Below are 24,471 nucleotides of genomic sequence, written 5' to 3' on the forward strand. Positions count from 1 at the left end.
TTTAAATGATGCATGACGAGAGTAAGAATTCCACACGTGAGACAGGTGGTGGCGCTGTCCATACCGATGTAGGCGATCTTGTCCGTCACCATGTACTTGTTGTGATTCACACGGGCGTATGGGATCTTCTTCTGAGCCTCCGTCGAAGGCACGACGAAAAATTTCTGCCCCATACAAACGCACACACGCACAAAACCAAATGGCAATGATCCTACATTTTTGGCCACACGAATAAAAAGAATAACTTCAACTTGTAACGCGCGCATCGTTTCGCTCCCTCCCGTAGAGAATGACTCGGGAGGCACGAGGAAGAACCACAGATAAGTGGAAAGGTGATGAGCCGCCACTAATGTTTTTTCCAAGCTCTGCAGTCCTCTCGATATCAATGTGTTTTCGACCAATTAATGAGTGTTAACATGCGGCAGAAAACTAGTGCACCTGGGAGAAAACCCACTTCTACTTCTGTGAGGGGGAAACACTCTAACATATCGAAGGAACAGGTTGACTGCACATTTTATTGCTGTAACGCCTTCTTCTGGCGAGCCAAGGTACGAAACCTCGACGCCCACAGAAGTGGGTTTTTATTTCGATTTAAAGCTTTCGTGACTGCAGGGATTCATCTTCTTGGTTCTTTTGGTAAAGTCACGTAGAAGGGAAGTAATAAAATAATAAAAATAAAACATAATAAAATAATTCTCACGACGTTTCGGCCACAACGCAAACAGCCGTCCTCAGGTGAAGAACAGGTCTACGTGACTTTACCGAAAGAACCAAGAAGTGGGTTTTTCCCAACATTTGTGCGTTCCACCAACCCTCGCTGCCTCCATATTTGCTGCACGACATTGCGGGCACTACCACTGCCCAGCTAATATTAGTGTTGTCTCATACAAACTATTTTACTTTTTATTTTTAACAGATAAGGCCCACAGCGATATTGCTCCTTTTTCAGAAGTGACCTGGCCACAAATAATAGCTCAACAAAGTGGGTTATTGTGTGAAAATTTACCGGAGGCAAATATTCTAAACGCGTGTTTATAAATGTGGAGGGGAAAAACTAGAGAACTCAGAGAAAAATCCATGAGACCACAGGGAGAACATGCAAACTCCAAATATACAGGCTTCAGGGTCGGGATTAAACCCACGACCTCCTGCAATACCATGCAAGGGAGTGAAGATATCCTAAACCTTTCCAAAGCAACAATAACGTGGACATATACAGCCCTGTTGATAATTATTCAAATTATACGCAAAGGAAAAAACAGGACTACAAGAGAGGAAAATAGATTTCAATACCAACGATACTATAAAAGATGAAACAATGAATCAATTTGTTAGTCCAACCCTATTACATACCAATTCCATCAAATCACTGCAGAGAGGTGGGTTCGTTACATGCCTCATCTACCGGATTTTACTGTAAGCCTATACGTGCGTATGCATCGCCACAGCTTCGAGCTTATGATGGACAGTCCAGGACATAATAGGCTTGGTGTGCGTCTACTGGGCAATGAATTACTTTCCCGCCTCGTAAATCAATGATAGTCACACCAAGATGGCACAGCTGAAATCTGGGTCCGACCCAGGCAACCGCCTCTGACTATTCCGGATTCTCAAGTGCAGCGAGTTACCAATAAAAACAAACAACTAACCCATAATTGTGGTCCTTGGCTACATTCCATCTGTGAGAATTTAAATAACGGTTGTACAATCATGCGACAAACATTACTCGAACAAACAATTTCGGCGGTGGCTCAATGATATCTGCTTCTGTGTGCCGTTCTCAAACACCCCGTGTGCTTGCCGAGAGACGCAAACGGATAATTCATCTCTTGACGCGATCGGCATAAGGTTGATGGACAACGACAAAAGTATATTGTAAAAGAAAGCTCAAAAAGAGTGAATGTGGCATTCACAATGCCTCTAGCGGCTGTGGCTCATGTGCTTTGTTAACAGCAGCAGGAGCAGCCACCGCGCGTGCGTGCGAGCGAGCGTCCGTTTGCCGTCGCTCCCCGCGGCGCCAAGCCCCTCACCGTCTCGATCTTGCCGTGTTTCAGGGCGCCGCTGAACGCGCTCAGCGACTGCAGGAAGGAGAACATGGCGAGGTCCGTGTGATTCCAGCAGCTCGCCATCACGCGCACCTGTACGCTGTGCTCAAACGCCGCCTTGCGCAGCGCGTCGTCAATCTTCGGCCAGAACCTTGCCGGGGCGACGACGGAAACGTAGCGGTTAGAACGCTGCGTAGCAGATAAAGCGCTGCACGTTGCGCTACAAACTAAACTCTTTTGTATTTTACCAGGTAAGGCCCACTGAGCTACGTAGCGCTTTTATTCAGAAGCGACCTGGCCACAAATCGTAGCTCAACGAAGTGGCTTATTCACGTGGACATTTATAGCAGCCAAATAAATCTAAGCGCGTGATGTCGATTCTAAATCTGGAGGGAAAAAACCGAAGGACCCGGAGAAATATCCACGTGACCACGGGGAGAACACGCAAACTCCAAATATGCAGGTGTCAGGGTCGGGATCGAACCCACGACCTCCTATATACCAGGCGAGGTAGTTAACATCTCACCACCGTGTAACTCTGCATGGAGGTTGCCAATACAAGTGCTATGCAGGCTCTTAGCCCGCTTAGCTTCTGAGATCTGATGAGATTGGGTGCATTCTGGGCGGTTTTGGTTGCAGGCTTATTGGGTGGCACGCGTACCTGCGGTGTTTCTCATAGCGCGACGTGGGGAAGTAGTCCATGACGGCGACGTACACAAACTTGCTGGCGTGGTTTATCTGGTTCACAATGGCCACCAAGTCATCGGTGCGGCCCGTAGCACACAGTGACATTGGGGAGCTCTGTGTACACACACGCACGCACACAAGCGCACGCACGCACCGTCGGGGTCAATGGTTTACCCATTAAAACACATTCCTGCGGAGGGAGCTGGTAGGAACACGTTGGGTTGCTCGGTCAATGGCCAGGGTTAACGGCGGCGTGGTGTATTCTGCAAATATGCCCGACTGTGAGGGCGGGCACAAGCCGGCGTGAGTAGGTTAAACGTTGAGTTTTATAAGGGCACCACGGGGTGACCAGCCCCTCCCCACCCAGCCCCACCCCTCCCACCCCCCACCCAGCTCCTCCCCAGCCCCTCCCCACCCAGCCCCTCCCCACCCAGCCCCTCCCTCCCCACCCAGGCCCTCCCTGCACAACGGACACAATAATCCCCTGTGGGCTGGTGTAACCAGGAGGTTCCTACCAGTAAAAACATTACTGCACACAACAGAGGCATGTGCATGTCTGGCAGAAGACAGTAATGTTCTGACCCGCCCCTACTGGACATCTGTAAAAAAGAGCTTCATAGCTCATCGGATTCCTCCTCCAGTATAAATATTTAGCATCTCTCTTGCGTTGCCCCTGCACCTGGGTGACAAACTCTTTTATTATACAAGGGAAGGCCCACCGAGCTATTTAGCTCTTTATCAGAAGCGGCCTGGCCATCACAAATGTCACCTCAACTAAGTGGCTCATCGTGACGTGGCAATTCAAAGCGGCCGAACGCACGTCGATTCTAAATGCCACCGAAATTCGGCGATTGCGTCACCACGGCCGCGGCACGAGCGCCGCCGGGAGCTCACCGAGACGTAGACCTCGGCGGGCGTGCCGTCGAGGCGGACGTGCAGCGGCGTGTGCCGGTTGAAGGATGTGCTGAACTGCGAAGGCCACACGGCGGGGATGGTTTTCTGACCGGCCAGGGCGCGGTACTGCAGAAAGATCTTCTGCACGTCGCGCGCCAGGCAGCTGCAGTTGTACACGACGGCGCCCAGCTCCTTGACCTGCCGGCACCGCGCACAAAAGGCACGTGGGGGAGGGGTGGGGGGGTGGCGGGCTCGCGGGCCCGGCAGTTTGTAGACGAGATTTTGACCGATGTACGTACGTACGTGCGTTGAACTTGTGGGGAGCGGTTAACGCGCTGTGCTACGAAAGCGGCGACCCCAGTTCAATTCCGGTTCGCGGCCAATACCAGTGATGATTATCTGAACCGATCCTGGGTCTCCCCTAGGTCGATTCAGCCTCAAATCACTACCTGGTGTAGTATGTAAACATCACCACTAGGGAGACAAAAGGCGGACATGTGCGGTTGCTGGCCACCCACCCCCTCGTGTGCTGCTCCGGCCTTCATAGGTGCTCGCTAACAGCACTTGCCCCTACAGTCTGTTAAGCCGCTACGGGGATCTTTGTCTTTTGTGTTGAACTTCTTTTGTACTGTACGTAGCCAACCGTGCTAATCGGAGGTGCGGGGGAAGGACAACAAGCTAAAGACAAAAAACAGTTATTAATAAAAGAGATTCCAATTTAGGTTTAAAACTCCTTTTACCCACATCGACATGGGAGTCACTGCTCATGGATCCGACTATCCAAGCCCCTATTATAAAATCGACTAATGCAACATGAACCGTTACGTGGGAATTAACACAAACACGATGAATACGAGATTGGCTCACTTGAGATTAGATTATATGCAGGAGCGAGACCGATTGCTGCATCACACAGGACCACGAGACATTGGAGACAGGAGATAGATTACGGCCGACGGCACGGATGATCTTGTTCCTCTTCTTCATATGACGACGACTGATGCCGACGGAGAGCAACAAGTGTGATTTTTAATTGAGGTGGTTGAGCCAGATAATGACGTCAGGAGTAGCAAAGCGCAACCGCGGTGACGATGCCTCCTCCGTATTTGCGAATCGGGCACCGAGTAACATTCTATGCTCCACGGTCTGTTCTGTGCGCTGCCAGAGCTTTTCATTTTCCATTTGTGCACCAAGTATCCGAAGGCGATGATAAACCATTTGACTAAAAGTGTAAACATTTTTTTAGTTTACCAGGTAAGGCCCACTGAGCTCTGTCGCTCTTTTTCAGAAGCGACCTGGCCACTAATGGACAGCTCAACGAAGTGGCTTATCGCGTGGAAATTTATAGCAGCCAAATACTGTCGAGGCACGTCGATTCTAAATGTGGAGGTAAAAACCCCGAGGACCCGGAGAAAAATCCAAGCGAGCACGGGGAGAACATTAGAACTCCAAATATACAACAGGCGTCAAAAGGGTGGGGATCGAACCCGTGACCTCCTGTACACCAGGCGAGGTAGTTAACATCTCGCCACCGTGGCGCCCAACAATGATGACGACGACCGCTCATATCAAGCGGCTGCCGCTACGCGAGGAACAACAAGAGGAGGAAAAAGCGCTGCAGCACGCTGGCGCCCGCACCTGTGTGAGCGACCTCCAGTCCATGTTGGCGCTGCCCACGTACGTGTGCGTGTCGTCCACCACCCACAGCTTGGTGTGCAGCACACCGCCCGTCAGCGTGGAGAAATCCACGTAGCTCAGGTTGGCACCTGCCCACGTGGGAGCCCCGGCACAAACGAGGACAAACAAAGATCCCCCGTGTAGCCTGAACAGACTCGTCGGGGCAAGTGCTGTTAACGAGCACCTATGAAGGTTGACACGGCACACGAGGGGGTTGGGTGGCCAGCACCACGCCCGGCCGCCTTTGTCTCCCTAGTGGCGATGTTTACACACTGCACCAGGTACTCATTTGAGGCCGAGGCGACCTAGGGGAGGCCCAGGACCGGGTTCAGATTACCGTCACTAATGTTGGCCGTGAGCGGGAATCAAACTCGGATCGCCGAGTTCGTGACACTACCACTCGGCACACACGGCACAAGCCCCATCGGCACGCAGCGGAGAAATTCATTTGTCAGTTTAACACGTAGGCTTTCGCGACCAATATTGTTCAACATGCATGCCAACAGGGACACTCAATTGATTTTGACAACGTGGAAGTGTTGTGTAAAACTAGTTACTACTGGCAAAGACTAATTAGAGAATCGATTGAAATTGAGAGAAACAGAAATAACTTTAATCGCTCAGACAGCTACAGGCTTAGTGCGGCCTGGAAGCGTATTATTAAATACGATACATTACAATTCCTTATAAGGGAAACAAACACTAACTGATTACTAATGTAGCATAATCACAATAAAACACATTCCAAATGATTACTAATCTACAACTCGCATCGTAACAACAGCCTGATTACTAATCTAGTATATAATTACAATCACTCCCCCCTTGAATCTTTGCACCTGATGAGTTAATGAGTTAATGATGACGTCACTCTGCTGCTGCTCTATATAAGAACGGGAGACACAGCAGAGCCTCACCATTCTGGCGAATTGCCCGATGATGCTGGATGCAATTACCAGCGAAACGTCGTACTCAAATTGTAAATGTTGTGGTTTCACGCTTCAACACACCGGTGGGCTAAAGCAGTGAACTATTTGTCCTTTGTCAACGTGACACTTTTTTACTGATTGGCCGTGTCGGGTGGTGGAGGGTTACGACACATTTATAAATAACGCGATCTAAACCCAAAAATCGTTGATTATGAAATTCATTTGTATCATCAACGCAACACATGCAATCTTATCAAAGATAAATGGGCCTTGGCAGATCACAATTTATAAAAAAAAAAATGCCATTGGTCAATGAACCAAGTTAACTCATGCGAGAGTACGCTGGTGTGTAATCCAGCACTTTGGAGATAGTGTTATGAAGGGCCATAGCCCAAAACGTCGCCGTATATATATCTTTTCTCTCAAGGCAGTGTCTGTCGTTCACGAGTGTATTAGATGTGCACCACTGCCAACGCGGACGGGCGTGAGGGCACTGTGCGCGCAATACATCGTGTTAAATGCCCACACGCAGAGCCACCACGTTGGCAGTAGATGGCAGTACAGCAGATAAAATCCTCCCGGTGGTTTGAAAAATTGTCAGCGTTCCGTGTCACGATGGATTTAAGAATGGATTCTGTTTTGTCTCGTTTTACCATCTCGTTCGTGGCGTGGGTTTAGCTACTGGCAGATCTTGTTTTCCACATTCATCAGCTGACTTTACTCCAGTTTATGTGCATGCTTGCGAGTGGGAAAATAGGATTAATTTATCACCATGACTGGGTGACTGCACTTGTTTGCACAATAATTTAGCACCAGTTAATATTCATATGAGGTGTAATTAAATACTCTTTCCCCGGTCAATTCTTGGGACCCATTTATTAATGGTGGCCACCCCGACAATCAAAACTCAGCGTGACGCGGCTGATTATGCCAATGACGTAATCAAGCCACACCTATTCATAAAATAAGAATTTAGCACATTTGATATTTATTCCGTTGTTCTAGCACGAGGCTTTCAAGAAGGCACTACGTTTCACAGATGGATAGTTTTGCTGGCAGAGGGCCGATTTTTCATGTTATGTTATATATAAGTCAGGGAATTGCACCAATAATATAATTGATCGAGTGATCGTTTGCTTAACCCCTTTTCCGTTCCAAGACGTCTGCAAGTTTCAGGGTGGGTGGGTCCCGATCACCGCTAAATCTCTGAACATGCAAGCGGTGAGCGTTAATTTTATTTAGAGAGGCGTAGTCCCGCAATTAAAAAATAAAGTGCGCATACCGCAGAGAACTGTAGCGGCACGACCGCACTCTATGACAGCTGACACCAAACTGTGCCACACGCCCTCCCGCATGGCCTTGTGGGAGCCTCGGTACCGATAAAGTTATTTTAGGTTTTTTTACAGTTCCATCCCGATAACGTACACGGAATCAGAGCAAAAACTGACGACATACACGTATGTCATCGGAACGGGGAAGGGTTAGATAACTGGAGAACCAGCTCTGAAGCTCACCCTTGCTGGTGAGGTCGGCGAGGTCAGGCTGCGACTGCTTGCGCGCGTTGGACGAGCCGTCGGTTGCCAGCTGGAGCGACACTCCCCGCGCCGGCAGAGCCAGGAACGCATCCATCACCGCCTTGCCCTGCACCGCACACACACACGTACGCACGTATGTATGTAGAATTAATTTTGCACCGTACGTAGCCAACCGTACTAATCGGAGGTGTGCGCTCAGCACGTGGACATCCGCGCCAGCGGGGAGCTGTGCCCCACAGCTACGACAATCCGGCGCCATCAAGGCGGGGTGGGGTAAATCACACATGTTTCAACATGAGGGTCAGAGTTTACATTTACTGCGTGTTTAAATGTCGCGATGGATGCTGCCGTGGTGTGACGGTGAACACACTGGACTGGCACCAAAGAGGTCGGAAGTTTTACTTCGTTATCCCACCACATCGCGCGTTTATTGATGCACTTCTGCGGCCGTCTGGAACGCTCTTCCTTTCGATATTGGGAAGCCACTGGAGCTAATCACTGTTAAATAATCTAGATTAAAAACTCTGAAATCGGGTTGCTGTTCGCGGGGTTTCTGTTCGCCTCCCCCGTTTTGCGATCAGTGTATTGTCCCCGGGCTCGCGTTGAGTTGCAATAACATTTTTTTTTTTAAATCTCGATTTAAAAGTAATTTCTTTAGAACTGATTTTTGTGTTTAGTTTGTTGTCCTTCCCCCACATCTCAGATTAGCACGGTTGGCTACGTACGGCACAAAATAACTTCAACATACACACAGTTGAAATATTGGTGCAAGTTTTTGTATTTCCTTCCCCCCCCCCATGCCTCTGTCCGCCCAGCCGTCTAAATGGTTTCAACACAGTCGATATCTGGCTAACGTGGAAGAGTAGGCCATATACCCCCTCGAGTGGCTCTAGAGAGCTTCCACCAGCAATGCCATGAGCAGGCAATTGCAGGGCTGCACCTTCATGTGCTGTTAAGACAACTCCAGCTTACTGGGTTGAAAGGTTGTTAGGATCACAGTGCAGTGCCGTGAATTATAGAAATCAACTCTACGTGAAAGTAATTCAGTTGCCATCGTAACACTGCGGAGCAATCCAAGAGAGTTCTAGACAGGTAGAGATGAATAGGGGAGCCACGGTGGCTAGGAGATGTTAACCCCCTCGCCTGGTATACAGGAGGTCGTGGGTTCGATCCTGACCCAGACGCCTGCTGTATATTTGTAGTTTGCATTGTTCTCCCCGTGGTCACATGGATTTTTCTCCGGGTCCTCTCGTTTTTTCCCTCCACATTTATAAACATGCTTTTAGAGTATATGGCTGCCATAAATTTCCACGTTGAGCTATCATTTGTGGCCAGGTCACTTCTGAAAAAGAGCTGTGTAGCTCAGCGGGCTTTACCCGGCAAAGGCAACAAAAAAGGAACAATTTAGTAGAATAAAAAGAACCCTCATCAATGCATTGGTTTCCTTTTTCGTCGTGAAATTGAGGTTAACCACGAGTGGGGGGAAGTATTAGCGTAATCTGTTGTCAGACATCGTTTTCACAAAGCGTCTTTGTAGCCAGCTGATTAAATGCCGACACAGCAATCTTGGGCTCAGTCAACATCGGTGAAACGCTGAGCTGGTGCATAAAAAAGAGGAGCGACGGCCAAGAATGGGGCAAGTTGAAACAACGCTTTGCTTTGTGTTGTCATTCGCTTGTGACAAGATTGGAAGGTCCTTCCCACAAATTCAAGTACATCATATACTTTCATGAACCTTCTATCGGAATTTACTGAGATGTGTCCGACCATACGTCTGTCAATGCTCCAAGATAAAACATACACCTCCCCCCCTTCTCTATCCGTGGCTTGTAAACAGGTGTAAAACATGTTCATCAGCAGCAATATGTGTCTACGTGGGCGTACGTGTGCGTGGCTGGCTCTGTCGCATGACGTCCTGCCAGCGACCATTCGACACTTCACATGGCCTCGAGGTGCACCTAGCCTGGTACAAGCGCCGTGGTGACGTCACCGCCACTTGGCGGTGAACGGCGGTTGTTGTTGTTGGCCGTGCTTTGGGAGACATTGCGCAGCGCGGCGCGGTGACCTCGGTTAAATTCATAGCCATGCTCATGAGTGACACATTTTATATTAACCTGTCTTGGGCCTCAAATTGGTCGATTTAACTGGTAACCAACCATACAGTTGATGAACCATGAGCACTGGGGAGACAAACAGCTGCTGGGGGAATATTACTGACCGCAACATTCCATTGTGTGGTTGCGGCCTTGATAAATGCTCAATGGTGGCACCCGCCGCCTCTAATGTCTAGAAGTCGAAAAGTGGCTGGTTGGATCAGGGAGTGGATAATTGTAACTATTTTGAGTTTACACGGTAAGGCCAAGTGAGCTACATAGCTATTTTGTTTATCACACTCTAACATACCGAAGGAACAGGTGGACCGCACATTGTTTTGCTGTGCCGCCTTCTTCTGGCGATTCTAGATTTGAAGCTTTCGTGACTGCAAGGATTCATACTCTTAGGTTTTTTTCGGTCAAGTCACGTAGGTAAAAAATTAAATTTAAATTAATAAAAGCGAGCCAGGGTACGAAACCTCGACGCCCACACAAGTGAGTTTTATCACAACATTTGTGCGTTCCACCAACCCTCGCTGCCTCCATATTTGCTAGATGACATTGCGGGCACCACCACTGCCCAGCTAATATTACTGTTGTCTCATACATAAACTAACATTTTTTTGGTTATTTTACCAGGTAAGGCCCACAGCGATATAGCTCCTTTTTCAGAAGTGACCAGGCCACAAATGGCAGCTCAACGAAGTGGCTTACCACGTGGAAATTTACAGTAGCGAAATACTCAAAACACATGTTTATAAATGTGGAGGGAAAAACCGGAGGACAAGGAGAAAAATCCACGCGTCCTGGTCGAACCCACACGCTCCTGTATACCAGGCAAGGTAGTTAACATCTCGCCACCGTGGCGCCCTGAGCAAGGGAGTCTTGCGTTTGTTTTTGTGCAACGGTGTGGATGCGTATGTATGTATGTATGCAGAACATCTTTCGCACGGTACGTAGCCAACCGTGCTTATCAAAGGACAACAAACTAAACACAAAAAAAGCAGTTCTAAAGGAATGAATTGTGCGGCAGTCCGCTGCTTACCTGTGCTGCGGAGCTTTCGTTGATTTGCAAGTCGGAGTCGCGCAGTGTCCAGTAGAAGGATGCGACCTGCACGGTCTGCGAGGAAGTGTGGAGGAGGTCGCTCCACCTCTGGAAGATGGACGGGTGCACGGGCGAACCATCGGGGAAGGTCAAACCCTCTGGGATGCTCTCCACCAACACCAGGCTGCGGCCGGGTCGGGCGAGAAAAACCGAGCACACATGCACGGAACACGCGTCAACTCACGCCTCGAGTATTGGGGAGGATGGCAGCATCGTCATCATCACTCAATCAATCCAATACCAGATGAAGGCCTCCCCCCCCCCCCCAAGTCATCGTCACGTCACCTCACAGCCTTGCGTTGTAATAATCTACCCAGCACCTGCATTCGAGCTGCTTTCATTACTGCACATCTGTGGTGGAAGCGTATTCGGGCGCGTCCCTTCCTTTGCCTGCCAATCCGTCATTATTCTCGACCACTGGCCAACGCCCCCTCTAAGGATAAGGCTTCGGCATTTATCTGGCAGTCATGTTTGCATGTGGAACTTCTTTCGCACCGTACGTAGCCAACCGTGATAATTGAGTGCCGACTCACTTAAACCGCCTTGACAACTCCAAGCACCTTACATCTCAACCATTCCAATGCTTTGCTGTAATCTAGCCAACGGAACCCCCAGTGGCAGCTGTCCTTGCGGGAGAAAAAGGTGTACGTAGCGCCGGACTGCAAATGTGCAAAAGTCTGCCAGTTTGAAATGGTGTTGCGGTGTTTTTTTTCAATTAATCAATTAAGCGATGCCTTTGGACCCAATTTCTAATGACATGTCCTGCCCAAGCCCACTTAGCTTGTTTAACAGTCAAAATTACGTCTCTAAGCTGCAGATGTAGGATACATCGTATGGAGGAATCACTCGGCAGGGTGTCACAAGCAGATTTCGTCATATGCTGTGAGATTGTTATGCAATCATACGGGTAACTTTCCTACCACAAACACTGTTTAACGGGAAGTGGCCAATTGTCCGAATGTGAGACCTCAAAAATATGTTCTGGAGACTCAAGAAAGACCTTCCTGAGTGAATATCATTTGGTTGACTATTGATTCATAATCATATGACAGTATTGTTCTGCAGAGAAAAATCCATACAGCACAGGCAAAACGGTCTGTAAATACAGACATTTATTTGCCAGCAAACTGTCTGCCCAAGCAAAATGTATTTGATTCTGTAAACGCATCAATTTACTGGGCAACATAATCAGAAAACCACCTGTGCAATAGCGCGATTCTCAAGGAAGCCTTTAGCATTACACAAGACAGCACTCTACAGCTCCCATCGGGGAAAAACACATTGCTGATTTAACGTACTGCCTCTCACAAGCCTCGTTTCCTCAGGGCATGTCAAGCTTGTTTAACACTACAGCTCAGCATTAAAAAGAGAGAGAGAGAGAGACAAGGGGGCTTTTTGTGGTCAGGTTGTTTCACCAGTCGGGGCAAGTGCTGCTTAGCACAACGTGTCCAATATGTGATCGGGAGAGGTAACGGCCACGCCTGGCTTGCCTTTGTGCACACAGCAAGAGAGGCGACTCTCCTCCTGCTGCAGGACATGCAGGCCCAGGCTTAACTGAACTAAACTATTTTTTTTATTTTACCAGGTAAGGCCCACCGAGCTCTATAGCTCTTCTTCTTGGTTCTTTCGGTAAAGTCACGTAGAAGGGAAATAATAAAGTAATAAAAATAAAACATAATACAATACAATTCTCACGACGTTTCGGCCACAACGCAAGCAGCCGTCCTCAGGTGAAGAACAGGGCTGTCGGAAAGAAAGGATTTCAGACGCTGTCTTTCCGACAGACCTGTTCTTCACCTGAGGACGGCTGCTTGCGTTGTGGCCGAAACGTCATGAGAATTGTATTTTATTATGTTTTATTTTTATTATTTCCCTTCTACGTGACTTTACCGAAAGAACCAAGCAGATGAATCCCTGCAGTCATGAAAGCTTTAAATCGAAATTCTATAGCTCTTTTTCAGAAGCGACCTGTCCACAAATGGTAGCTCAACGAAGTGGCTCATCACGTGGAAATATATTGCAGACAAATACTCTACAAAACGCACATTTTGTAAATGTGGGAGGGAAAAATCAGAGGACCCGGAGAAAAATCCACGCGACCACGGGGAGAACACGCAAACTCCAGATACACAACAGGGGTCGGGGATCGAACCCACGACTTCCTGTATACCAGGCGACGTAGTGAACATCTTGGCAACGCGGTGCCCCAGCTTAAAACTGACAACTCATAGAATCGCACGAAGTGTGGATCATTGCGTGCATGGTATTGATACGGGGATCACGTTACACTTCCAGGTAAAACGTGTTCACCGTTTTGGAATCGCTCCAAAACATGGCAGTCGACTTATCTCTCAGCCTAAAGCACCTATCACATGATTCCCCTAGCAGGGGACAATGAAAACAGGTTGCAGCAGCATTCCTGGACACAACCTACAAGTAAACAACACTCCCTTTTGCAGTGAGCCCACCGTAGTAACATGAGCATGTACACGAGGTGTGGGTTCCTGCTTGCATTGTACATTCACGTGTTGACGATGTGCCAAGCACCAGCGATTCATTTCACTCGCAAGGTCTCCCGTGTCCAAACAAGCAATGATCGGTTGCTCACCTGCGCCTTACAACCCGAGCCGGCGTCGTAAGTGACAACACTATGCGCATGTACAGCCCTTTTGTCAATCCACTGCTGGATGAGGGCCTCCCCCCCCATACCTTGCGGGCTGTGAATTATATCTGACCGTACCATTGGAAGCTCATTTGCCAGAAGAAAAAAAAATATGATAATTATTTTTTTACCCTTTTTATCTGGCAACAAAACTGACACCTTTTTTTTACAAGGAGTCATGTTTGCATAGACCACAATAGCTGTGGTCGTAATGCAAACAAAAAACATAACTCTGATAATGTATGCACTGTCCTTGAAATTGATTGGTCCACACCCGAGACAGCTTTCCTTAGAGCCTAGTCTCACATGGTGTTGGACCAGATGACGCCAAAAGGCGCACAACTCAAAGACAATGCACCATCAGAGTATGAGAGCTCGGGGTAAGCATTTACACCATTGGAACCTCATTTGCCAGAAGAAAAAAACTATATAATTGTTTTTTTACCCCTTTATCTGGCAAAAAAACTGACACCTTTTTTTGACACCTTTTTTGTGGTCTATGCAAACATGACTCCTTGTAAAAAAGGTGTCAGTTTTGTTACCAGATAAAAGGGTCAAAAAACAATTATCATTATTATATCTGACCGTGTTTCACCATGCTGATCAGCGTGGCCCGGTGAAGGTGGGAGTGCAGAATAATGTTTGGCGAGTCCTCGATTAACGCATCTTCATATACAACGTTTTTGCTTTAATGAGGTTCTTCTATTGGGGAACGCTTTACGCGTGACGCGGAACGCGCGCTGTTTAAACGCGGTTTCTGAGCAGTCGATGACGAACCACCTTCGTGAGCTGCGTGGCCGGGCGGTGGGAATTCTGGGTACACGCGGGGAAAGATGCACGGCGGCTTACCCTCAACTCGGTTTCTCTGTTCCGCAAAGGGATGACTGCAGGCTGATTTAATAGTGAAAATGCGATTCAAGTTGGCATTTATTGTTTGCGCCCTGTCATGTTTATACAAGAATTCCTCGCTAAACGAGGCACTTTTCAGGTACGCATCTACCGCGTTAAACGAGGAATTGCTGGACAATGCTGCACTGCTCTCTGTTGCCTATAATACTTATTACACCGGTCTCTTGCAGATGGTGGGTCACCCATCCATGTACTATCCAGGCTCAAAGCCTGCTTAGTTTCTGACAACTAATGATATCGGGTGCACTGCCCAATATCATCCAGCTCAAACATTAACAAACTCGTATGTTTCTCAATTTCATTTCAAATAAAAAAATGCATCGGCATTTTGTCAGAGTTCCAGAGGTGGGCAATGTAACAACTAAAAAAGGCCCTCAGCCTCACCCGATTTGGCAATACTTGAAGGAACTACAAAAAGTTCAGCATTCATAAACTTAAGGTGCTGTAAGGGCCTTCATAAGTAATAAGAAAATTGTAAAATCAATACGGAATTTCACAAGAATCCAGCGCAGTGTCCGAGAACCAGAGTGAATGTGTTGTGATCGACGCGTGAAAATGAGCTCTTCGCTTGCATCATTTTGCACCAGTTGGAGCTTGTTCTGAACAACAGGGTTAAAAAGTTTGAAGAGAAATAAAAAGAAAATGTAAAGAACTGAAAGAATGTGGTCCTCGAGGGCTGACAATACCCCCGATAAGCAATGGGTTCACTTCCTTATTGTACATCGCCAGTCATAATCAAAAAGCAACGATCGTTTGACCATACTTCGCCACGCCGGTCGGCGTGTGTTTGCCGAAGGAAGGGGGAACAGGACCGGTTGAGATGTCATTGGTCACTCGCGTGGTTGGGGCTTGAACTCGGCTCACTGGGTCCAGAGCGCAATGCACGAACCCACCGCAACAACGCTCTCCGATTGCCCAGATGCCTCACGAAACTGCTCAGAAGTCCCTCGACAGCCAAACGTGGAGCAGATATGTAGACGGTGCCTTGTGTGTTGTTATATACACCGTTTGGAGTTTAAGGAAACTCTGGGTGTAAAAAATGTAAATTATATTCTAAGCACCATTTTAAGGGGAGACTTGTTTGTTGATGATAACGTGACAAGTATTAGGACATTTGGCAAATCATCCATTACATCCCTATTTATCACGAGGTCCATCATGTTTATCAGTAATATCGTCACATGAGGAAATCTTGTTCCCGATTTCTCACTATCAGCAGACTTGCCAGTACGATTCATAAGTGGATGACACCAAAGAACTACTTCGATAGCCGGTCCGATAGGCCCCCTCTCACTCAAGCAAGGACAGCCCTCCTTCATGCTCTGTTACGAGTGGTTCGACGCACGACAAATTGGCCAAAAACATCTGATTACACACTTGCTGTCGGAGATGTCACATGCAAAGTTAAGATAAAAAAAAACATTGGGCAACTGGGCTGACAATCACAAATGAGACGTAATTCCAATTTCACTTTGATCATGGGGTGGCACGGCGGTGCGGTGGTTTATTGAACTCTACGACCCGAGGTCAATTCCTGGCTGCAGCTCACACCACCAGTGGGGGGTGATATGTGAACCAGCCCCAGGCAGACCTGCGTCACCAACCTGCACTTACCAGCATTGACGAAGTATGATCAAACAGCCCCCCCCCCCCCATTGAACCAAGAGGCATAGAGGAGCCCGTCATCCAACAGCAGAGCGATAAAAGTGCTGCAATTATTTATTTATCAATAAAATCCCCAATGAGTCTCAACAGTATTTGTCAGTAGAATCCTCGTTTTATTTGAGGCTACATTTGCAATCTTGGTTTAAATCAGGGGTGGCTGTACAGTTTCAAGCTCGCGTTCTCAGCGGTTGTCAGCCGAGTTCTCCGATACAAGCATTACAAGCCCCGTAACAAATTTGCCCACCTCTTGTTATACGGTAGAAGGCTGGAGATGGAGCATCATGGTTCCACCAATTATGACCCACCCCTCCTGGATATCTGTGCAAAAGAGCTTCATAGCTCATCAGATTTCTCCAGGATAAATAAAGATTCGGATTGTGTACCTGCACGAGTCATTGTAATGAACTTGTTATGGCATTTAAGTACTTAAGGGCCTATGTTGTTTGACTATGCATGAGAAACAGATTCATAATAGCAAAATTAGTAATGCCATTCACCGGGAAAGCCTCATCGAGTCTCAAGACATTTTTTTCCAGGAGGACCCTACATCAGTATGTTTGGCCAATATTTTTTAAACAAGTGGTATTCGTGCGTGGGGGAAAAAAAACGTCTGGAGCTCCACCTGCAGGGTTCGTCGCAAACTCCCGGATTGGTGGCCGAGTCGAGGTGGCTGGCCGTGCGCACCACATCCCACACGAGCGGCAGATGGAGGGACACGGCCACGAAGAGCATGAGGACCCCGCCGCCCAGCAGTGCCACGAACACCGCCAGTCGCTAAGAACACGTGGTGGGGTCAGGGGGGGACAGGGCGGACAGGGGGCAGCAAACGTACATACGAGCACAAAGACAAAAGCTCCCAGCTCAACCAGTCTACATAATTACTGCAGCTACATACTATTAACATTCCTTCCCTTTATTAATGTTACCCCTATCCCCTCCCTTTGATGCTGCTAATCCTGCATAATGCACGGGCATAATGACTTTAAACCCCCTGCCAAACCTCCTACGCATTTCACAAGTAGTACTAATCGCATATCTGCATTTCCCATAAATATGCTAAATTCCTATTGATATGCAAATTATTTTGTCAAGGCGCCCTTCCCCCCTCCATCCCAGCTTAAATAGTCGCTCCAAGCCTGGAGTGTATCATTCAGACTCTGTCTTCTCGACAGACCTGTTCTTCACCTGAGGACGGCTGCTTGCGTTGTGGCCGAAACGTCGTGAGTATTATTTTATTATGTTTTATTTTTATTATTTTATTATTTCCATTCTACGTGACTTTACCGAAAGAACCAAGAAGAAAAAGGCTCAGTCCTAGCAGCAGCCTCAGCCACAGCAGCCTCAGCTGCACCAACCTTACCATAATAATAAAAAACTCCGATCCAGGGGCCTACCCTGGCTCCTCCCCCCCTTAACCAGTATATATACAAAGGTCGGGTCTCTTGGGATTTCTCTTTACTTGATACAGCAATCGTGCTGTGACGGTTCCACCTGAAGACGGATGCATGTGTTGCCTCCGAAACGTCGTGATTTTTTATTTTACTTTTATTAATTTTAATTTTATTTTTTACCTACGTGACTTTACCGCAAAAACCTAAGAGTACAAAAGCTCCTTCATGTAACCTTTATGCAGACTGTGGGGTAAGTGCTGTTAGCAAACACCTATTAATTAGCCGGGCCTAGAATCTGTGACTTAAGTCTAATTCATCGCTCCGATGTGTTCTGGGGATGTACTGGGTGTTGCTAAGCACGACAAGAGACATTCCGCTTCGCGTACCGGGGGCGAAACTTCTGCAGGAATGGAATAGAAGCTCCAAGCTCGTGAAGCGAAACGTCATTGTTTGTTCCATGACAGTAAATCAGATGTGTTTAATTCTCAAGAGCTGGGGTTACACCTTATGGCAAGTCATAACCGTAATTAATTTATTTATTTTTGGCGACTCCATCCCACCGCGCACATAAACTCCACGACCCACCTGGCGCGGATCATTCTGTTGTCATGTCGTCCAAGCGCAACGAGGACGAATACGCAGAAGAAACACAACTTTGAAACTTTGATTAGCGCATCGTGTAGAGCTCGTCGAGAGGAATACATTGCCGTATCGTTCGCCTTCAACAGACATAACATGACGTCGCAACGCAGTTTATGCGAGAGCCGGGGGCTTATGGGACCCCGGGGTCCCGCCATAAGGTCCACGTGACAAACCAAATTAATTCCATTATTTTTTTGTACGTTCATTGGTGACGCGGGCTATTTAATCAGAGGAAGCTTTCTGGCTTCCAACCCACAATTTCAGCGGTGCCAGCTCAGTCCTTTGACCTGGAGCCAACCGGCTACTCATATTCCGTCCTTGTGTGTATTTTTTTTCTGCCGTGTGCCACAACAGCTGCTCGCCAACTGTGCTTCCCACAGCAATCCATTCCAGCCAGGGGGGAATATCGATGTTTAGGAGCATACCCTGTTGTGATGTTCATGTCTTTTGTGTTTATGGGTGCCGTGCGCTGCGCTCATAACATTGCGCTACCAACCCCAGTGACCTGAATTCTATTCTTGCCCTTGGCTGATATCAGTGGCGAGTTACATCAGTACCCTGGTGTATGCATATTGAACTTGGTTCGCTCGCACCGTACGTAGCCAACCGTGATCGTCGGAGGTGTGGAACTTCACCACTCATTTTGGCAAAAGGCGAGCCTGGCACGGATGCTTGCCACACCACCCCATCGTGCACCGTGCATGCCTTAATAGGTGCTCGCTTATGGCACTAGCCCCAACAACCTGTTTACGGGGTAGCGGCTCTGGCCGCACCAAATCCCTCGTATGCTGTGCAGCCCGTAAACCGTTCCCGTTCCAATTACGTACGTTTAACGTCATCGGACCGGAATCGAATCGATTCAGAACGGAATTGGAAGTAAATGGCCATGCGGGAGGAGGACGTGTGGCTCAGTTTGGTGGCAGCGATCATAGAGTGCGGTCGTGTTACTACAATTGTCTGTGGCGAGTACAGTACAATGTCATTGAGGACAGCGGCAATACGCCTCTCTAAATAAAATTAATGCAAACTGCCTAAGCGTTCCGAGATTCAGCGGTGAACGGGACCCCACCCTGCAACTTGAAGACGTCTCGGAATCGGGAATGGGTAAAATGCACGACCAAACTTAGTCTCCAACCGTTTCACTTGCAACTCACGCATGCACGCACAAACGCAAACAAACATACACACACACTCTTAGGTTTTTTTGGTAAAGTCACGAAGGGGAAAAATAAAAAAAAATATTCTAATAAATGAAAATAACTAGCAACACAAGCCTCCGTCATCAGGTGTAACTCCTGGAGCAGTTACACCGGATGACGGAGGCTTGTGTTGCTTCCGAAACGTCGTGATTTAATTTAGTTATTGTCATTCATTATTATTTATTTTATTATTATTATTATTATTATTTTCACCTACGTAACTTTACCGAAAAAACCTAAGAGTATGAATCCTTGCAGTCACGAAAGCTTCAAATCTAGAAATATACACGCAGTTGAAATAAAAACGGCGAGCTTTCATTTTTCGCAAAAAAAACAAACCTTGTGAAAATAACTGTGCTGCGCCAGCGATATGCTCTAATTTTATTTGTGCTGATTCTGCACCGGTCAGTGATGCGGTAAAACACACACATTCACGATGTGTTGCTGTGGAGCAATATGGGTAAAAGCAATAGAAGCAAAACTCCATTTGTTCTCCACAGAAGACACTGAACTAGTTTACGGCGATCTACGATTTTGCTCGTAATTTACGACGGCAGTCCATTTGCGTTGAATGGGGTACCATAGTTTCTTTTTGAGTGGTATTGCAAATAACATATAATAATCCAGCAGCATCTTTAACTCCTGATGAGACCCACAAGGCCAAAACCGGTCCACAATTTACATACTTGAACAAATGCTACTTGATTATATTGGTCTGGAAAGCCAATCAGCTGGTTGACTAAAATCTATTTTTATTCACGTATGAAAACATAGAACAGAGTTCTGCTTTGTACAAGACAAAGATCATCCTTATAGCCTTCACAGATGATTGGGGCGAGTGCTGTTGGCGCACCTATGAAGGCCGGCAAGACACACGAGGGGGTGGGTGGCCAGCACCAAAAACAAAGATCCCTCTTATAGCCTCAACAGACTTGAGCATCTTTCACAGTGCTCGCCAACATCACGTGCCAGCACCACACCCGGCCGCCTTTGTCTTCCTAGTGGCGATGTTTGCACACCGAACCAGGTACTTATTTGAGGCCGAGTTGACCTAAGGGAGGCCCAGGACCGGTTTAGATAATCGTCACCAGTGTTGGCCGTGAGCGGGAATCGAACCTGGGTCGCCGGGTTCGTAGCGCGGCGTGGCGCTAACCGCAGCACCGCACGCACAACTATTGCCAGTCACGGGAGCAATGAGATTATGAGACTTGCAACGTCTCTTGCATGAACAGGGACAGCGGGCTTCTTGTGAGCTCAATGGTCACATGTAGCACACGCTCGTAATATACGTGTACACGACGGGGGGGGGGGGACGAAAAAAAAATCCCCATTCGTGACAAATTGCACAGACTTGAAGCAGCCTCGTTGGCAAAACAACGATTTGAAACGCAAGTCAACAAATTACACAGTCATGCCATGGTTGCGTAATAGTGTGTACTGTATATCAGTCTGCGGTGTAGAAATTTTTATAGCAAGCCTTAAAAGACGTTGCCAGTACACGCTGTACATTTTTTTTTAACCACGCTACGCAACATTTGAGAGTTTAAATTAAATTATATACAGAGTATCAATTATTTTAGATGTTCATATTAAGAAACTTTTTACCCCAAGACAGCCTCAACAAAGTCCAAAGAATCATTTTTGGGATCCTGATTAGGATTTCAGGCCAATATCACGAGTGATGTTATTGTAAATGAAACGAGTTCCCAGAGAAAATGCACATACAAGAGTATGCGTATTTGTGTACATGAGTGTTTGTGCACATGTGGGGCACATTTTACACCTGGCAACATTAAAAAAATAGCTTGGTTTCAGATTTTTAGTTTCGGACAACATCCCCATCATTAGAGAGTAATTGTAAAGTGAACGTAACTCGGCTGACATGACCCAAGTTAAAACCGACCCAGAATTTTTTACGGAACAAATGTTGCTGTCTTCTTGGTTCTTTCGGTAAAGTCACGTAGAAGGGAAGTAATAAAATAATAAAAATAAAACATAATAAAACAATTCTTACGACGTTTCGGCCACAACGCAAGCAGCCATCCTCAGGCGAAGAATGAAACACCCCAAGCTTGGAGCGTATATTTAAGCTGGGTTAGAGGGGGGGAGGTGGGAAGAAGAGCGCCTAAACAAAATAATTTGCATATCAAGAGGAATTCAGCATATGGAAAATGCGTAGGAGGTGGGCGGGGGGGGTTCCAAATCAATACTATGCCCGTGCATTATGCAGGATTAGCAGCATCAAAGGGGGGGGGGGAAGGGGGGGAGCATTAACAAAGGAAAGGAATGTTAATAGTATGTAGCTGTAGTTACTAAACAACCACGTAAAAAACTACAGTATAAACTGCATGACAAACTAAAGTATAAACTACATAGCATCATCAGTAAACTTACTATACTCTACAATAAGCTGAGTTACTAACAGTAAGTAATACATGAAAAATTCTACGTTGTAAAAAATTATATAATATGCTTCCATCTAAACTTTATTCTCTTACATCACACGCGTCTATACCGTACTATATACTTCCATAGGCAAAACCAACATTAAATTACATACTGTATTGCTATAAACCACCCTATACCTTATACATTTTTAATATAACACTATGTATTATTCTACCCACCCTAATGTGTATCAAAATGGTTTATTACGTCCTTCCAGTGATTGCTAAGCCAGAATCCATCTTCTCGGTTAAAATTGTCTCTGTGTTTGTAAATGTTGATTTGGAACCCCCCCCGCCCACCTCCTACGCATTTTCCATATGCTGAATTCCTCTTGATATGCAAATTATTTTGTTTAGGCGCTCTTCTTCCCACCTCCCCCCCTCTAACCCAGCTTAAATATACGCTCCAAGCTTGGGGTGTTTCATTCTTCGCCTGAGGATGGCTGCTTGCGTTGTGGCCGAAACGTCGTGAGAATTGTTTTATTATGTTTTATTTTTATTATTTTATTACTTCCCTTCTACGTGACTTTACCGAAAGAACCAAGAAGATGAATCCCTGCAGTCACGAAAGCTTTAAATCGAAATGTTGCTGGTTAATAATAATAAGCCAATGGGCGAGTAGACTTAAACGTTTAGTATTGCTCTGTGGAGAAACAGCACACCTCCAATCGAGTGCATAATGAGTTGTTAATGCTATAGGACGATGCAGCCACGTGACAGAGAACGAGATGACATCACCCTTAGCCTATAAAATCAGCTGGTTTGTTTCAAACAGTTGCCGACTGGTCATGACGTAGACTAGGGCTGAACGATTAATCGATTTCAAATCGAAATCGCAATTAGCAAATCGCAAAGGCTGCGATTTTTTGCGATTTTAAAAGTCCTATTACTTTATGGGAATTGTTTAAATTTTAAATATTATTATAACTTTATTTATTTAACTTAACAATTGTTTTGATTTAAAGCTTTCGTGACTGCAGGGATACATATTCTTGGTTCTTTCGGTAAAGTCACGTAGAAGGGAAATAATAAATGTTTATTATTGTTTTATATTTATATTATTTTATTATTTCCCTTCTACGTGACTTTACCGAAAGAACCAAGAATATTAACAATTGTTGTATGTTTGATTGTTCTATTTCAATTTTTTTTTTTATAAATTCACGTTGGAAGCAATTCATATCTTTTAAGTTCTCATCCTTGCATTAGAATATATAGAGACGTTAATATTGATGGCATCATGTGGCAATGCTCCATCACATGTGCAGTGGTTCGCACGAGGGAGGCAGAGACTTTCTTGGAGGCAACACGTTTATTGACGATAAGCCCTAAAACACGAAGGGGTCTAACTGCCCCTTCACCAGCTACCCCAGGGAGGCATCTCCTCCAGGCATGCTCACCCTCGCTCACCCTAGCTCACCCTAGCCCACACAGACCAGCTCACCCTAGCTCACCCTAGCTCACACAGGCCAGCTCACCCTAGCTCACCCTAGCTCACCCTAGCTAACCCTAGCTCACCCTAGCTCACCCTAGCTCACCCTAGCTCACCCTAGCTAACCCTAGCTCACCCTAGCTAACCCTAGCTCACCCTAGCTCACCCTAGCTCACCATAGCTCACCCTAGCCCCCACAGGCCAGCTAACCCTAGATCACCCTAGCCCACACAGCCCAGCCCACCCTAGCTCACCCTAGCCCACCCTAGCCCACCCTAATCCACCCTAGCCCACACAGGCCAACTCACCCAAGCTCACCCTAGCTCACCCTCGCTCACACAGGCTAGCTAACCCTAGCTCAACCTAGCTAACCTTAGCTCACCCTAGCTAACCCTAGCTAACCCTAGCTCACCCTAGCTCACACGGGGTGGCTATCCCGGACCGGACCCTGGCTCGGGTCTGGGTCCTCTAGTCGGGCAGGACTTCTCCGGGTGACGGCTTCTGCCTTCAGACTTGCAACAGCTGCCGGACCCGTCCAGGGGTCCGGCTCATATTGCCAGTCCCGGGGCTTCCTCCGCCCCTGGCCACGCCTCCCTTCGAGCCTTCAAGAGGAACCTGGTCCCGTGGTCCCCCCAGCCCCCTCCTTGGGGCCCTTTGCCCGGAACCTCCAGGCCACCAGGCCTCCTCCGGGTTCACCTGGAGTGGCATGGCTCCAGGTTCACCTGGAGTGCCATGGCTCCAGGTTCACCTGGAGAGCCATGACACTCCAGGTGAACCTGGAGAGCCATGGCCCCTGGTCAACCCCTGCGCCGTCCCTGGTGCGCTCACCCCCTAACCGCCAGAGGCTGGCACTCCATGTGGCCTCCACCGATGACACGACACATCTTTTAAATCGATTACACAGTGAATATTGAACTGAAGCTTGATTTAAAAAAATACAATCGCAATTAGATATTTTCCACCAAATCGTTCAGACCTAACGTAGACCCTATGTGTTTACTTCATCTGATCTTCTCATACATTTATATAGCGCCTTAAACAAGTCGATGGACAGTGAGCGAACTGTGGTACAAGATGGTTTGGCGAGATGAAACGAGATGAGTGGATGGGATGTGGGTGTGTGTAGAATGAGGTGGTGGTGGTGGTGGTGATGCGTGGA

The 24,471-nt window shown here is 47.2% G+C and overlaps 1 protein-coding gene across 1 annotated transcript in view; it reads right to left on the reverse strand.

The window, feature by feature from the left end:
• Nucleotides 1-24,471, reverse strand: part of LOC144937214 (5'-3' exonuclease PLD3-like) — a 35,078-nt gene that overhangs the window by 5,147 nt on the left and 5,460 nt on the right. Inside the window, exons 3-10 of the mRNA XM_078864569.1 lie at nt 16,824-16,975; nt 10,906-11,089; nt 7,747-7,873; nt 5,265-5,392; nt 3,627-3,824; nt 2,707-2,846; nt 2,031-2,196; nt 65-164 (exon numbers count right to left, since the gene is read on the reverse strand). Coding sequence (XP_078720695.1) covers nt 65-164; nt 2,031-2,196; nt 2,707-2,846; nt 3,627-3,824; nt 5,265-5,392; nt 7,747-7,873; nt 10,906-11,089; nt 16,824-16,975 — 1,195 coding nt within the window. The remainder of the gene's footprint in view (nt 1-64; nt 165-2,030; nt 2,197-2,706; nt 2,847-3,626; nt 3,825-5,264; nt 5,393-7,746; nt 7,874-10,905; nt 11,090-16,823; nt 16,976-24,471) is intronic.

Source organism: Lampetra fluviatilis, chromosome 18 (genome assembly GCF_964198595.1).
Source record: "Lampetra fluviatilis chromosome 18, kcLamFluv1.1, whole genome shotgun sequence".
Taxonomy (NCBI): domain Eukaryota; kingdom Metazoa; phylum Chordata; class Hyperoartia; order Petromyzontiformes; family Petromyzontidae; genus Lampetra; species Lampetra fluviatilis.